General features: G+C 37.4%; 1 protein-coding gene and 1 pseudogene across 1 annotated transcript; both read right to left on the bottom strand.

Annotated features, from left to right (window-relative positions):
- Positions 1-251: 251 nt before the first annotated feature.
- Positions 252-4,841, bottom strand: LOC149818157 (cytokinin dehydrogenase 3-like). The gene is made up of 5 exons (XM_089986161.1): positions 4,265-4,841; positions 4,047-4,174; positions 3,663-3,923; positions 2,396-2,655; positions 252-600 (listed from the first exon to the last, which is right to left on the bottom strand). The coding sequence occupies exons 1-5, from the start codon at positions 4,839-4,841 to the stop codon at positions 252-254; spliced, it is 1,575 nt and encodes a 524-aa protein (XP_089842287.1).
- Positions 4,842-4,865: 24 nt separating this feature from the next.
- Positions 4,866-16,652, bottom strand: LOC149818156 (cell division cycle protein 48 homolog; annotated as a pseudogene).
- Between the last annotated feature and the right edge of the window lie 266 nt (positions 16,653-16,918).

The raw sequence follows: 16,918 nt of genomic DNA, 5'->3' as shown, positions 1-16,918 counted from the left end.
GCAGGATCTCTAAGACCCATCTATCAGAAAGAATAAGAAAAAACAGAAAGGAAAATTTGAAAAAAAAAACAGTATTACCCAGAGATTCCCCAAACTCCTACCCTCCAGATTTCCCTCATTTTCTCGATTTCTTCGACACCAACTTCATATTTCCTGGTTTTCTTCGACACCAACTTCACAATTCCCGATTTTCTTCGACACCAACTTCATATTTTTTCCTGAATCTCTCTCTCTCTCTCTCTCTCTCTCTCTCAGGCGACATCCAACGCTCTCCCGGGCTTCCTGTCGAAGATCCTCTGGCCGGGTGCCAGCATGTTGAGCGGGTCGAACCTCGCCTTCCTCGCGGCGAACCTCTGCCACCCGACCTCCCCGAAATGGTCCCTCCACTGTCTCTGGCTCGCGTAGGAGGGCAGGTACAGCTTGGCAGATAGGCCTCCCGTAGCAGACTCGATCAACCTCTGGTTCTGCCGCACGATCTGCCTCAGGCACGGAGTCGCAGCCACACACTCTGCCGCCACAGAACGCAGGACTCCCACTGTGTAAAGCACGTTGTCATTCCTGTCCGTTTCTGGAACAACAACCGACATGTTCCCATTCCACCTGCAAAGAAGGAAAGATTTTACATTAGTCCTTTCTCTTCTTTTTTTTTCTCTAATTTTTTTCCCATTAAATGACTGCAAAACTTTCGAAAGATTTTGTTATAATATGCCCCCACAGTACATAATCACAGTTGTATGTGCCGCTTTACAAAAGATTTTCCAAAACCTTGCAAAACAGTGATGGAATTTCAAAGATTTCATGAGCGCAACTTTGCATGGTCCTACAATAACGTATAGTTCGAAATATTAATCTTTTTATACACAGTAAATAACTGAGATTTAAGCAATAGTGTAAAGATTTCGGAGGGAATTGCAACATTGAGTAGAAAGTGAGATTGTGATATTCGCTTTATTTCTGCCAGAGCAGGAATTCTAGGATTGAGATCAGGTGATATTGAAAATAACCACCAATGGTGATATTTTCAATACTCACCCTCAGTGTGGTTGTACGGAGAGTCCTTTTAGGCTCTTCTCAAGGGCATTTTTGTACCATCATATTTTTGACAGTACGGACACAATTCCGTACAGGTGTGTGGTGGATATTGGTAATCACCACTGGTGGTGACTTTCAGTATCACCTGATCCCAACCCGGAATTCTCAGGGGTTCATCTGCTCGAACCATGGTACTGTAACAGTTTCAATATCTAAAAGGTTAAAAAAGCGTTTTTTTAGAGAGGATCAGGTCAGATGCTCCTGGGATGCCGTTCATCTTAAACATGAACGCCAACCCTCAAACAGTGAATACGGATCATTGTGAGCTGTTGATGTTAAACATGAACGCCAACCCTCAAACACAGTGAATAAGGCTCATTGTGACCCATTCATTTTAAACCGTTCAGATCTCATCAAAAAACGTAGGGCACATCCAAGTGATGGGCGTCTCATCCGTTCATCTTGAGATCAACGGCATCCAAAGCTCACAATGACATGATCCCGTCTCGTTTTTTGTTCTGCTTCACTGAGAGGATATTGGTATTTGTACATGAGCAGCTGTGCCAGCGTCCGGACTTGTCTTCTTTTATCCTGACAAAAAGATAGCAACGCAAGATTTTGGGTTTTATATGGTACATGGGATATTAATGGCAGTCAATTCACCTACTTTTTTTTTCTCCAAATATTTGTAAAATGAGAGAGAGAGAGAGATTGGCCCAAACAGTTACTGCATAAATAGAAAAGGACCAAACAGTAGCCCAGGTACCACAAGGGACCTGAATGCGTTCAACAAATATTGTGTCACTATTTGGATCAGTTGGTGGCGTGCAACCCACCGAAAATTTTGCACGTAAATAATTCCCAAAGAAAAACAAGCTTTTGCCATTTCAGTTTCACCTATAGTAAACCGAAGAAGCAATATAAAATTCCAAAAAAAGAAGGTAAAGACAGACAAACAAACTAGAAATGAGATACTCTAAAGCAAAAAACATGGAAACTGTTCTCAATTTTATGTTTAGAAAACCTATTTTTAACAGAAACAAAACCAATAAAAATTTTCCCCAGTAAAGACAAATTAGAAAAGAAACAAATAATACACAAAGAGAAATGTTGTTTGATTCACATAAAGTCCCCCAGAATAATATAAAATTCGAAAGAAAAAGACAAACTAAAAACCTAGTTCTCTAAAGCAAAATACAAGGAAATATGTTTTTTGGGCATGGAAACCTCATTTCAACATAGAAGAGCCAATAAATTACTTTTTTTAAGTACATACCAGAAGGCTACAATATTAGAAAGGAAGCAACAAACCCCCACCAAAATACTGTGGAGAGAGAGAGAGAGAGAGAGAGTTTTCTCTTACTTGTCTGCCCTGATTGGGTAGATGAGCACAGGGCCCTTAAAGGTTTTGGGTGAGATGTTCTCCAGCAGGAGGTCCTTGAACTGGGTGATTGATGAGGGAGGCACAAACATATTGAGCCATGGGTGTGGGACGTCCCAGAGCCCCCTCCCCCTCAGATTCTCCTCCTCCATCCTCACACGGTTCAGGAAATCGAAGTAGGAGACCTCCACACTATACACAATCGAAGGGATGTGGCTCAGCCGCCCCAATACTTCTTCTACCTGGAGTCCCACAGAAACGATGGTAAGGAGAGAAGATAGCAGCTAGCAAACAGAATTACAGAACAAATATAAAACTAAGTTTCCTTTTTTATTTATATTTTACTATTGACTTTGTGAGAAGAGAAATACAAGCTAGCCAAAAGAACTTGTAAATTTAGTTTTTCATATTTACAAACAAGATTATATATAGTTATCTAGAAAAAATTACTTCTTTTTTGTTGACTGATATTTCTAGGCATGACAGAAGTTTCCCGGACAAATACTAAACTCGTTTAACAAAACTGCCATCATAGAGAAACTCTAAATACCCATAAACCAAGGTGACCAGATGCTTCAGTTTTCGTTTTGGAACCAAAGTTTGAAGTTGAAAGGAAGATAATTCCCTTGTTTAATCAAAGACCACATCAACTCCAGTAAGCAAGTTCTCCCTCAATACTAGCTGGGAAATGGGAATAAAGCATATAAAAAAAAGAAGGAAAATAGTCCACTGCCAATGATGCAATCTTTGTCATAATGGCAGAAATGTAAGCTTTGTCATCTTCTCATGCCACTGGGGCGGGTCTTTTTCTCACCTGGCCTTCCCAAACGATAAAATCATGCTTTAACCATAATGTAATAATCTAAATTCACAACAAATTTATCCTAGTAAAAAACATATATGTTGACCCTTTTTCTAAGCAAAACGAATAAAGAACTGGTCATTTTAATTTTTTATCTTTATTTACTTTTCTTTTTTTTGTTATTAACTTATTGTTGATAGGATTTTCATATCCATTGAGGTCCCACTCACCCTTGTACAAGGTCTCAAGAAAGGTCCCCAAAAAAAACCATGGAAGAACCTTCCCAATGGTTTTCAAATGGAGGTAGATGGAAATGTTTTGGTCCATTCTATAGATCCATTTCATAACAGCTGGATCCATCGTGCCCACTAGAATGATTTCCATCTCCATTTTTTATCATTTCCATCTTTTATATATATCCAACTTCGAACTGAATGATGTGCGTACCTTTTGGGCATTGGATCCCTTGTTTTGGTGACAATAAACAACAAACTCAATGCAGTAGTGCATGTCTGAGCTGTCCCCGTGAAGGCTTGGACGCGAATCCAAATTGGCCGGGAAAGCAACAAAGGAGCTCAACAGAGACTGCTCGTTCAAAACCATAAAGCCTTCCACGTAGTCCACCATGTCCTCCATTGAAGTCACCAATAGCTCCTGGTCACTTTTGAACTTCTCAAAATCATCATAAAATACTCTCACCCATTTCACCTAAAAACCACCAAAAGAATCCCATCACCAATCCAACCCGCCACGCTTAAACAGACCATCCATCTCATCTACCTACCTGAGAGAGAGAGAGAGCTTATATGGAAACAAAATGATCAAAATTACCTTATAAGGAGCCTCTTCAAGCACTATTCTAGCTCTTGTGATGATACCAAACTGACCTAAACCACCCAAAACTGCATAAAAAAGCTCTGAGTTTTGGGTGGCAGAGCAAGTTACAAGCTCCCCTTTGCCTGTTTCAAGACACGCTATTAATTCCCAATCACCTAAAACAGAAAAGAAAAACAAAGTCCCTTTTTTCTTTCTTAATGGCGGGTTTTTACCTGTGATCACATCCAACTGAAGAACATTAGTGACTTGGGGGCCTTTTTTGAAGGTCTGACCGCTAATACCACCATTAGACAGGGTACCGCCAATCGTGAGATAGAGGTAATCCGTCCAAGATGTTGGGGCTAGACCCATCTTGAGACACTCTTTCAAGAGATCAATCCATAGGGTGCCCCCACTGACATCTGCATAAGAGTACCCATTCTCTCCACTGCTTCTATGTATCTCAATGGAGTTAGGCAGAGACTCCATCTCAATCGCAATGCCATTGAGGACCTGAGCCTGACCATGAATGGAGTGTCCTGCCCCTCTAGCAGACACAGTCACCTTGCTGAAGGAAGACCCATACAGGAACTTCAATAGGAGGGAGATCTCGTTGGGGGTTGTTGGTCTCAAGACTGCAGCAGGGGAGTTGAAGTATATCCTTCCAAAATCAATAGAGGAAGTTGGGGTGGCATGCAGGAAGCTTGAGGGGCCAAAGTCCATAGGGCTCTGAATGAACTTACATGGAGCACAGAGCACAACAAGAAGGACGAGAACATTTATATGGTTAAACAGGAAATCAAACTCCATTGCCAACAACTAAGAGAGCTAGAATTATAAAGGCTGAGCTTCTTCTTCTTTATCTATAAATCCCAGAAACCAAGATAACCAGATAAGCAGCTGTGAGCTTTAACATGGAGAAATGACAGAAGTTTGAGGAAATAGAAATTAGAAAAATATTTAATTTCTGAAGTTCAAAACAATATTATAGACTAATCTATGAGCAGCAGATGTTGATAGAAACAAACATTAAATAGTTCTTTTTTTATATATATGATGGTTTCTATGAGAAAAGAAGCGAGAAGGATTCTCAATAAAGTTCAGGTACTAGAAAATACAAGGAAAGATGGGTTGTCAAGAGAGAGAGATCAAAATAAAACAAAGGAAATCAACGTGAAGTTTTCCAAAAGAATGCCATAAAATCAATGAAATAACAAAATGGTAGAAAGGAACATAAGAAAAGAAGCAAAACCAAGTGTGCTATGTATCTTTCAATGAGAAAACAGAGGGTTAACAGATCATTGAAAAGAAGACTGAAAGAGAAACCTCCTCCTTTTTGTGAAGAAATGAAAAAGAACAAGACATACACTTCTTGTTCTCCCTTCAATCAACACTTGTTTTCTTGACCTCGAGAGAGAGAAAGACGGATCTCTCAGATGGACAAGAGAAAAAGACAGCTGGAAAAGATGGATTTTTTTTTTTTTGCAGAGATAAGGGATTAAGGAAAACCCCCGAAGAAGATAAACTCTGTCGTATTTATAGAGGACAGGAGTGAGGTTCTCAAAATACAGTAGGGGTTTGCTAACAGACCGACATCCAGATCATGAAAGGATTTTTTTACAATTTTCAGTTTTTGATTTTGACCACCTTCTCTTTCCTCACGTGCGTTTCACATACGGGCCATTGCACGGTAAGGACAGAATGGTAAAACAATAATAAACAATTTTTTCCAAAATATGTGGAACAAAATGTAAGGGATATTTTAGTCATTTCGATTATTTTTGGGACTTTGGCATTTATTCATTTTTGGAAATTTGTAATTTTGAGATCCCTAAATAAAATTTTGAGTACAAGATTGGGTTGATCGGGTTGGATCTGAGCTGGACCTTTCCCTGAGCCTGAGGTGATTTTTTGATCAAGTTGGATGTCATTTCTCAAACTGGATCAATATTAGGGTTTTTTTCAGAAAGAATCGCTCGAGATGTAATTTTTTCGTGCTCTAAACATTTCTCCAAAAAAATAAAATTGCCCACAATCCAGAAAACAGAGTTTCTTTAATGTTTTGTATTTGAAAAAATTTTATTGAAAAACGTGTTTTAAACATAGTTTTGCTAAGTGTGCAGACAACTGGCTGGGGACTTGGGGTGAATCCAGTGTTAGCATTATCTCAATCTCATCCATATGCAAACTCAAAATTGGTTTTGCATTTCTTTAGTCATAATCCATATCATGAACCTCATATATGGGTCTAGAATTCTATACCCACTTTATAGATAAACCCAGCTGAACACGGACCCATCTCAGCCTTACCTAAGCCCTTTTTTGCAGCTTAACTTTATGATAATTAAGTTGGTACTTCACTACTTTCTCAATGGTGAGATCCTGATCTCTCAAATCACAGCTCATGTCTTAATGTTCCCAATCGAATTTCAAATGGTATAGGGATATTCTCGGGAATATGTGTCATTTACAGTTGTTCTACTGTATACCACGCATCCAATTTTTCTCATTATTCCAATGCTACTTACCTAGCATGATATTCTCCTTTCACTTTATTGTAATGAATTTATTACACACTGATTCTATGTTTATTACATGCTTTAGAAAGGAAAGAGATATATATTAAGATGAGAGAGAGAGAGAGTAGGGCAATAACATATTCGACTAGGTTATCTACAAACTCATGTCATGCAAAACTTTCTTTACCTAAATGGTGATGAAGCGTTTTTTTCATCTATAAAAGGAGCACTGATCTTCAAAAATTATGGTTCAATCTAGGAGTGTGAGCAAAGTTTCAAGGCTCGCTTTGAATACCAAAGCCATCCTTTTGAGGCTCTTCTTCTTCTTCTTCTTCTTCCTTTCATTTGAGGTACCAAAGTGTTGCACTGGAAATTATCTTCTGTTGGGTTTCTTACATAGTTTAGTGTGCCCTAAATCAAGACATAAAAGTCTTAAACCTTCCATCTTCCCAAAGTTGAGCCTTATAACGACTGTGTAAAATTCTCAAAAAAAGTAACTACTGTGTAAAATAATAATTTACAAGGCCCAATGACGATGGTGGCGATAAAGAATGGCATACAATTTTACACTGGTATTGTTTGTTTGTTGATTACTGCATTATTTGTGGTCCAATGGGCTGGTGTGCTCGATTTTTTATGACGTTGTTGGCGTCACTCCCTCACAACCCTAGACTATATTGCAAGTTGATCACACCACTTGCCTCATTTTGGGTATCTGCCAAGCCTTCGGTGCATGACTTAGCCACGCCACACACAAAGTACGGTTGATCTTGGAGGCCTTGAGCCCAAACCACAGTAGTTAGGAGCATAGTTACAAATGTAACTGATATTTGAAAATATCACGAAATTTTCGTTAGCTTCTATTAAACAAAAAATGCGATAGTTCTAAAAATATTAGTTTTTTAAACAAATTTTGTGCTTTATTGTGACATTAATGCAATACATATACATTTGACATATAGTTTTTTGTATAATTCCTATTTTTGTTATATATACATTTTCCTCTTTTTTTTTTGAGAAAAAACTAGGTTTTTTAAAAATATCTACATATTTTCCCTCTTTCAATCATCTTTTGGCATAGCAGACCTAGGGATAAGGTGTTGAAGGGTTCCATAAGGGCTTGGGTGTTGGTGACCCCACCTAGGGTTTCCCTCACATGAGTCCAGCCAACTATTGGTATTAACATTGATCATTAGTTGAGCTCCTGCTAGTTACACAAATTAAACTTAAGTATTGTCAAGTCTTAGACAGCCTTGTACTCCGTAGATCTGGAGTTTTCTGCCAATGAACTCGCGAAGAGACGTGTAGGGGCGGTTTGTTAACCTCACCAGTTGATAGGACATCACAAGTTCGAAATCCATGAAGAGAGTCCTTTGCTGTAAGGTCGAAGTTGAGCATGGGTTCGAAGAACCTCAGGGGTTTAAAAATTGAAAGTTTGCCCATTTGTGGTTGGTCGTGGAGAGTTTTTCCTTTGACCTTGACAAAAAACAAAAGGCCCTCAAATGAAAGCTTTTTATGATAACAAAATAAAAAAAAGAGAAAAAAAGAAAAGGGTTGTTATATCAAGGTTAGTGTTTAGAAAGTGATCAATTGATTACATTAATTATGGATTGTGAATATTTTAAAAAATGGAGAAATCACTGAAAGCCCTTTGTGTGAATCATCATTTGTTGCAAATATGATCGATCCACAAGACCTCAAGGCCATCCTAAGTGAAGTGGGGCCTCTTCACATGCACACGATCGAAGGTGGACTATGTGTCCCACCCTTCACTTTTTAGATATAAAAATACTAAAAATATAAAAATTAACTTAACATGGTTGTTTCTTACTTGCCCTAAGTGCACTTGAGAAAACAGAAGCTAGGGGATGATGCAAGTCTTACTCTTCAACCCTAGTCTTAATTAAAGACAAAAAAAACTATAGAGTACCTACTCTCACCTGATAAAAGCTTCAAAATTTTAAAACTTGAGTGTTCTTTTCCTTGATCAGACCCTATTGATACGATCTGCAATCATTATTGAGTGAAAAACAAGTTTTGAATCTTGTGACTATGATATACATGTCGGGTTTTTAAGATCTTCAAAAATCAATGTGGTTCATAATGTACCAACATTTCATGACTTAAAAAAACCCATTTTGATGTCCAAAAAACATGATTCATATCAAATAAACTGATAAACTGTGTATAAGGTCAGGTTGAGAAGATGTAGGTGTTCCCGGAGCACCGTAATCCATTCGCCTATTTGTCCTTGTATTTTTTTAGAGAGAGAAGTATATATATATATATATATATATATATATATATATATATATATATATATATATATATATATATATATATATATATATATATATATATAGAGAGAGAGAGAGAGAGAGAGAGAGAGAGAGAATCTCCAAAGGAGATTGCACCGTGTCATGTCTTCTTTTTGCCAAACTCATCACCAAGATTTGAAACTACCACTGATGAACTATGTGGCAGTGTGGCAAATATCTCTATATTTTATAAAATATAGTGAGCAATCTCGATAATTTTCACAATAAGTTTGGTTTTATTGGCAATTTCCCCAGAAAAAAAGCTTCAGTTTGAATTTTATTTACTTTAACGTTTTTATTGTATTTATTTCAGAATTTAATCAGTTGTTTTTTATGGAGCCGATAAAAACCCAAGAAATTTGAAAACTGTCAAAAACTTCCAATTAATACTTGACCAATAAACTGTCCTTTTTTCGTAACTTTTATCACTTTGCTATGTGGCCAGTAGACAATGAAAGCCCTTCAAAATGATAAGAGATGTTATTTTCTGAAACAATGGGGACACTGGCTGATCATAGTGCCCCACAAAAATTTGGTTCATTTTCTCATGGTGAGGAGAGGACCGACCAATGGATCAGCATAAAGATCCCACAATAACTGCTATGATAATTGTACGTGCTCTGATTGCCTCAGTATCTTGTTGGATAATCTTCAAGGATGTTATCAATTTTCACACTGCATCTGATCTATTGGTCCAAAAAATTAAGGGTGTTTTAGTTGACATATATATAAGTGGACACAGCATGAGAGTGCAATGGATTATCCTTGGGTCATAGTTTTAACCATAATTCAAACCACTTTTTGATCTTATTGTCTAACCCCCTTTTAGGGTGTGTTTGATGGCCTCTTCAATTGGATGGAACTACAAAACATAACCGAACATGTACAACTGTACTACGTTCAATGTTTGTTTGACTGGACAGGAAGTTGTGTTCTTTGTGTTTAATATTTGATTTTTAAGTTATGCGGACAACTTTGACACATATGGATAATAAGCCAGATAACTTCATTTTGGATCATAGGACTCGATTTCAGATTGAATCTAAAAACAAAAAAAATGTTTAAAATTTGGATAATTTGAGAAAAATAAGAATTGACATTTTTTTATATATAAATGCTTTAATCGGTATTATATTGGATCTAATTATGAAAGTTTTATAAAAAAGTATGGATTTTAGCCCCAAATATGGATCTCAAATTGGCTCCAAGTACAAAAAAAGTTTAAATTTTGGGTAATTTGAGAAAAAATAAGAATTCATATTTTTAATATACAATTGCAAAAACCATAAATAAATCATAAAACCCTAAAATACAAGAAAATAAATCATAAATAAACTATAAATAAACCAAAAAAACTACAAAAAATAAATGATAAAATCAAAGAAACCATAAATATTTCATAAAATTAAGAAACCCTAATTAAAAAAAATTGGTTCAAAACCCTGATCAAAGAAATTAAAAAAAAAACTCACTCAAATTAAATATCAAAAACCCTAATTAAAGATATTTGATTCAAAACCTTAATCAAATCAAAAGAAAGCCCCAATATAATTAAATAACAAAAACCTTAATTAAAGATATTTGATTCAAAGTCTTAATCAATGAAAATCAAATTAGAAAAACTATCAATGAAAACAACTCTAATCAACGAAAATGAAAAAAGTCTTAATCAAATAAAAAAACCCTAATCAATAAAAATAAAAGTAAAACTAATCAAAGAAAGAAAAACCCTAATCAGAGAAGAAGAAGAAGAAGAAGAAGAAGGAAGAAGGAAGAAGGTGAAGAGATAAAGAGAGAGGGGAAGGAAGAAGGGAAAGAAAGAAGGAAAAGGGGGAGAGAGGGGAACAAAGAGAGAGAGAGACCTCCCTACGCCCCAGTGTTTTTCTCAAGTGGTGTTCACGATGTCTTGTTCTCATAGTAACAGGGAGGTGACGCAGGGCGTCCAGCACGCTGCATAGGATGCACCATCAAACACGCCCTTATTGTTACAAGTGTTTCAACTCTTGTGATACAATAATGCACAAAAGTGGGACAAAGGAAAAACACTTGTGAAAGGCACATCATGGGGTACTATGTCTCCACTTAACTGACCCCAAACTTGAAAACATGTAATATATTCATGAAAAGAAAACAACATAAAACAAAAACAAGAGCACAACACAACCTTCTCCAAAAGTTGCATAAATTCTTGACAGAAGACAAACAGAGGCCTAATTTTTAGAGGGCTAAGTTATAGGATGCTTTGAGAAGCCGGTGAAAGGGAATTTCTCATTGTCAGAATTTTGGGTTGTTTTACTCTGTTTTGCACGTTTAAATAAAAAAAAATTATTGCTTTTGGAAAGGCATTAGTGCTCAAGATTGAAGTATACATTATTAATTTATTCAGATATTCGATTACATCTTTTTCATGTTGGGGATCGATTGGATATTTAGCATGACGTGAGAAATATAAAAAAATTTCATGGTGGGGATTGTTTGGAGCATAGCATGAGAATTATAAAAGTTACCAGTAACTGTAATTGACCTCAAAAGGCATTTATTTTTCCTATGGTCCATCATCTATCAACCATATGCGCCCCTGGAGACCTCTACCTTTTGGAAAAACTCTTTTGCAGACCAATCTAAATAGGTCGCTATCCGAGACTCATAGTTCACCTTTTCTGTATAATTACTGCCATTTGGTCTATGTACTTATCATGTCCAATCTTGTAAAAGCCTAGCGTCAAATTACTAGAAATACCATAAAAAACTCTTTGGAGAACAATCTAATTAGGTCTCTATCCTAGACTTATAGAACTCATGGTTCACCTTCTTTGCATACTTACTGTCATTTCCAATCTTGTAAAAGCTTGGACATCAAATTACAAGAAATACAATCCAAAAAAAAAAAATGAACCGGTAGGTAGACCAACATCATGATTCTATGCTGTTCTCTTATAGTTTATTCTTCTTGGTAGCCCACAAGATTTACACTACATTTGCTTTCATCAGCCTAGCCTACAATATGAGCTGTCCCTGCCCCTTATAGCTTCCTGTTTTTATACTATGCTGACACCACCATATAGTGCTAACAACAGTTATAGATCTCAAAACAATTGTGTCTTGAAGTGATATTGGTGTTTGTCTTAGTTCTAATTTTTTTAATATTAGGTATTTTTCTCAATTGGTGCATCAATCAAGGCATGGTGTAAGAAACTCGTGATCCCCATGTTGGCCCTATTACATACGACAATGGTTCGACTACTTGCATGCTTTTAAACAACCACGGGCAGAACTATAGCACATGAACAGAACTTCTTTGTCTAGAGAAGTAGGAGAAACGTGGCCTTTGTTCCACCAATAGCAAAGGTACTATAGGGTGACAATCTCACAATTGGATCCCACAAAGAAAGATACCATCAACTCAATGATGCTGCCTTTAAGGCTTCCCCTTTCCTCTATGACAATATTTTCTTTCTTGTCCATCAAACCTTTTTCCAATAGTCCATGATGTCTAAGGATCTTCTCTTTAGTTGGCCTAGATTCATTCTTATCTCACACAATGCTCTCTCTCTCTCTCTCTCTCTCTCTCTCTCTTTATATATATATATATATATATATATATATATATATATATATATATATATATATATAAGAAAAATGCGGATTAACGATGGACAGCGTCGGCCGCAATTTCTTGGTCGCTAATTAGCGACAGACCAGTTCTGTCGCTACTTCCGTCGCTATTTAGCGATGGCCATGATCCATCGCTAATCCGTCGCTAAATAAGCACGGATTTGGTTTTGTGACATATACATATCCGACACTAATTTGTTGCTATTTTAGCGACGGATTAGCGAGCGATTACATTATGTCATTAAACCAAATATTAGCGACAAATAATATCCGTCGCTAATCCATCACAAAACTTTTTTTTTAAAAAATTGAAATATAAATATCGAGAAATATTAACACGGTCAGCAGCACCACCAGCAGAATTTCCACTGTAAGATGATAAGAATAGTGAAAGCAAAATTAGTTAATCACAAACACTAGAAAATACCTATTTTATTTAAATATTAAATCAAGAGAATCTTACAAAACTTCCACATTAAAGATGATAAGAATGGTGAAAACAATTTGGTTAGTCAAAAGATTCACAAAACCATTGGAAGAGGCTAATTTTATCCAAATACTAACTAAACAATGATCAACTTGGAGATAATCTTCTCCATTCTCAAATACCAGGCAAAGTAAAACAGAGAATATTGAACAATAAAAATATGATTTCTCAGAAGAGTTTACCTGAGTTGCAACAGATCAGCATTGAAGCACTTGATGGATATTCAACAGATTCCTGATACTGATATGACAACTGCAATCAGCAAATTTTAAGCAAGAGATTTCTGAATCTTCACAAAGGTGTTAACAAAAGATCATCACAACAATTTGGGCATTCAACACTCATCGTGTCCTTTGCAAATAGCATACAAACAACAAAATGTCAAGGGAAATAGACAGTTACCTCCTGAAGTTCTCTTTTGACATTGTCCAAGCCACCAATATCCTCTCATGAGACATTCAAAACCTCCACAACCTACCAATGACAAATGTAAACATAATAAAGCATGCACCATCATGTTAAAATAATATTAATAAAAGCTTTATGGCAAAAAATGAAGGAAGAAGAAATGAAAAGACAAGGCTCACAGTTTCACGTAAAGCTGAGGGGTTGGAAGAGCCCAAAGCTGTTTGAAAGTGCTCATTTGTGACAGCCATCGAATTGAGGACCTCAATATCAATTGTTTCATCCTCTAAGTCAATGGCATCCATTTTTTCCCTAATGCACTGAAGGGCCGCTTCTGTGCAAAGAGCATCAAGGTCTGCTCCAACAAAACCATGTGTGTCTTTTGCCACTCTTTCCAGGTCGACCTAATGTGATATTCCAAGAGAGTAAATACGAAGTATTTTAGAGCAAATCAATGGAGCATAAAGATCAAGGAAGGAAAGAAAAACAGGAGTCTTTGCATCATCTGCAAGCTTCATGTTCTTTGTATGTATCCGAAGAACTTCTAACCGCCCAATCTCATCAGGAACACCAATGTCGATCTCCCTATCAAATCTTCCAAATCTTCTGAGAGCTGGATCAATGCTGTTTGGTCTATTAGTAGCACCAATAACAATAACATGGACTCGAGTCTTAAGACCATCCATTAGAGTCAAAAGTTGGGAAACGATACGCCTCTCCACCTCACCATGTGTTTTCTCTCTTTTGGGGGCTATTGAATCTATCTCATCAATAAAGATGATGGAAGGAGCATTCTTTTTAGCCTCCTCAAATGCTTTTCTCAAGTTGCTTTCACTTTCTCCAGCTAACTTGGACATAATCTCAGGTCAATTGATTAAGAAGAAAAACCCACCAGTTTCATTTGCAATTTCTCACTCAATCAAGGTTTTCCCTGAACCCTTTGGAGGCTTCACACCAATAGATTTAAATAGTTGTGGATGCCTCAGTGGAAGTTCAACCAACTCCCGAATCTAAGCCATCTGCTTCTTAACATCACCAACATCATCATAACCAACTTCATGTTGGATCGTTTTTCGGATCACACAGTTTCACAATCATCATCATGATATAAATCAGGAAATATAACTGTATAGACATCATGATTAACAGACGATCGAAACAATAACAGGGAGCAAACATATCGGGCTCCACCATATACCAAAATCCAGACATATGCAAATGAACAAACATATGCATAGAACATAATATAAACAACAGAAGCATGTTAATAGTGTATAAACGGCTAAGGCGTACAGAAGTACTCCCTTTAGAGAAGATTCGCCCCTACATACGGTGCAAACAGGGTTCGACGTCCTTCCCCCAGGATACAATAGCCTCGACGATTAGACCGGTGTACTCCGACGGATCGTCCTTCGAAAACAACCTCCATGAACCGAAGTTGCAGAAAAAACTCCTTTCGGGATAACTCAGGAGAGAGAGCAACAGGAAAAGAGAAAACCGCAGAGCTCTTCTTCAGAAATCAGTGTGTCTCAGATCAATCGTAACCACAGCCCTAACCACACTTTTATAACCCACGAACGGTTACAAAGCATGGAAGGAACCCATTATAGAATCCGAGGAGACGTGACCTGTTAACGAAAATCCGTTAAAGGAATCCGAAGAGCCATAACGGGCACAAACCATGAGGAGTCGTGACCCGTTATCATTTCTCATAAAGAATCTAAATATCCACATAAACTTTGAGCAAAAAGATACTTTAGTTTTCAATGGATATGGCCCTAAAAGGCCAATTAACCGAACCCCGGCACGGCACGGCGGGCGGGTGCGCGCGCGTGTGTGGTAGTCATCTCAACCTCTTGTTCTCAAGAACAAATGTAATAGTTTACATGTGGCTTATAAAGCCTACAACAAACTCAAACACAATCAATATGGGACTATTCCACATCATCAAAACTACTTTTTTCAAAAAGAAAGAAAACTTTCATATTTGAATTCTCTCTTCCCTTCCTTCTTACACCTAACACTTCATTCAATCGCTCTTCATCCCCCCGTCTAACAGGGTCCCCTTCACAAAAAATCTCTCTATCTGGAGCAACAATGCAATATTCACCTGGATCGATTTCAATGACTTTAAATTCCACACTCCGCATCCCGCTTCTCACAAGGAAAAGGTCACCCTTTCTCACTGGTCGATAGGATTCTAGGAAGTACGTTGAAAAAAAACAAGAAACAAAATTAGTAAAAGGATTAACTTGCAGTATAAAACTACTGTGAAGAAAAGATGGTTGGAGATCATGCTCACGTTTCAGATAAGCATCAAACAGATTTCCCGTAACACCCTCAATTGTGTCATCTATTGGTAGTATGTGAACACGTTTTCTAAACTTCACATCAGGACATTGATGCATAGAAACAACATCACCAAGGCATACCCTTAGGTTGGCAAGAACGACTTTGTTCATTCTAATCTTGGGTTCCTCACAAGTGTCATCAACACGAACAATGCACACTGTGTCCCTCCTCTTTTTACCCTGCAAAAGTGATGACATGTAAAGAGCACAGTGACCAATTTTACAACAATAGAAAGCTCAAACTTAATACCTTAATCAAGATGGTATCTCCCCTGAAAAATTGAAGTTTATCCATTGTCACAGAGTTCATTGAAACAACGGAATTGTCATCATTCACAGCTTCATCAACAACAAGCCGATTGGGAGCACTTTTACGGTCCAGAATTGCAGTGCTAAAATCTGTCTTTGCCCCTCTCCTGTTGCAAGCACGTAAGATCTTACCAAAAACTTGAAGGAACAAAACTAGAATGTTATAAACAATGAAGAAGATTCAGTAAGGGCTCATAATGAGAGTCACATTGCTCATTGAACCACACTCAGACAAAAAAAATACACCGTAGACCCTTTTTTTTAATGAAAAGGAGACTTTCACCAGAAGAGGAACAATTAACAGCTTAAAACAAATAACAAAACCTTAAAGCCTTGTCATATGAAATAACTTATGTATAGATATCAGATGATCAGGAAGAAACTGTTAAAAGGTAATAACATAAAAGCAATGTCAATAAAAAAAACATTTGAAATACTCAGAGAGCTTGCTAGTCACAGCTTCTCAACTCTCGTGTACTGAACAACAAGAAAAATATCCAATAATTACATTTTCCATTTAGCTGAGCTCCTTCGCTCGGATAAGAGGGGAGGGGATCGTCAGGGGCATTGAGGAAGAGATCGGAAAGGGATTCCTCCTCCCCTAGGGTTTCCGCCATTGATGGTACTGTGGAGGATCTTTCGGACGAAAGGGGAAACATAGGAGAAAGAAAGGAAGTAGGGAAAAAAAGAAGGGGAGGGAAAGGAAAGGAGAGAGGAAGGAGGGGAAGACAAGAGTCGGCCGGCGGGGGTCGGCACCGACGTGGCTCCGACCGGTCTGCAGACGAGGAAGAGAAAGGAGAAGAAGAGAAGGCTCAGGGGGCGACTGTGTAAAGTGAAAGGGGGAAAAGTGCGAAGGGGTTGAAAAAAAATTCATGTGGTTTAA

The sequence above is a fragment of the Nuphar pumila genome, chromosome 13 (assembly GCF_984573655.1).
Source record: "Nuphar pumila chromosome 13, dmNupPumi1.hap1.1, whole genome shotgun sequence".
NCBI classification, from domain to species: Eukaryota; Viridiplantae; Streptophyta; class Magnoliopsida; order Nymphaeales; family Nymphaeaceae; genus Nuphar; species Nuphar pumila.
Note: the sequence above shows the minus strand (reverse complement) of the source record. Positions and strands in the feature narration are given on the sequence as shown.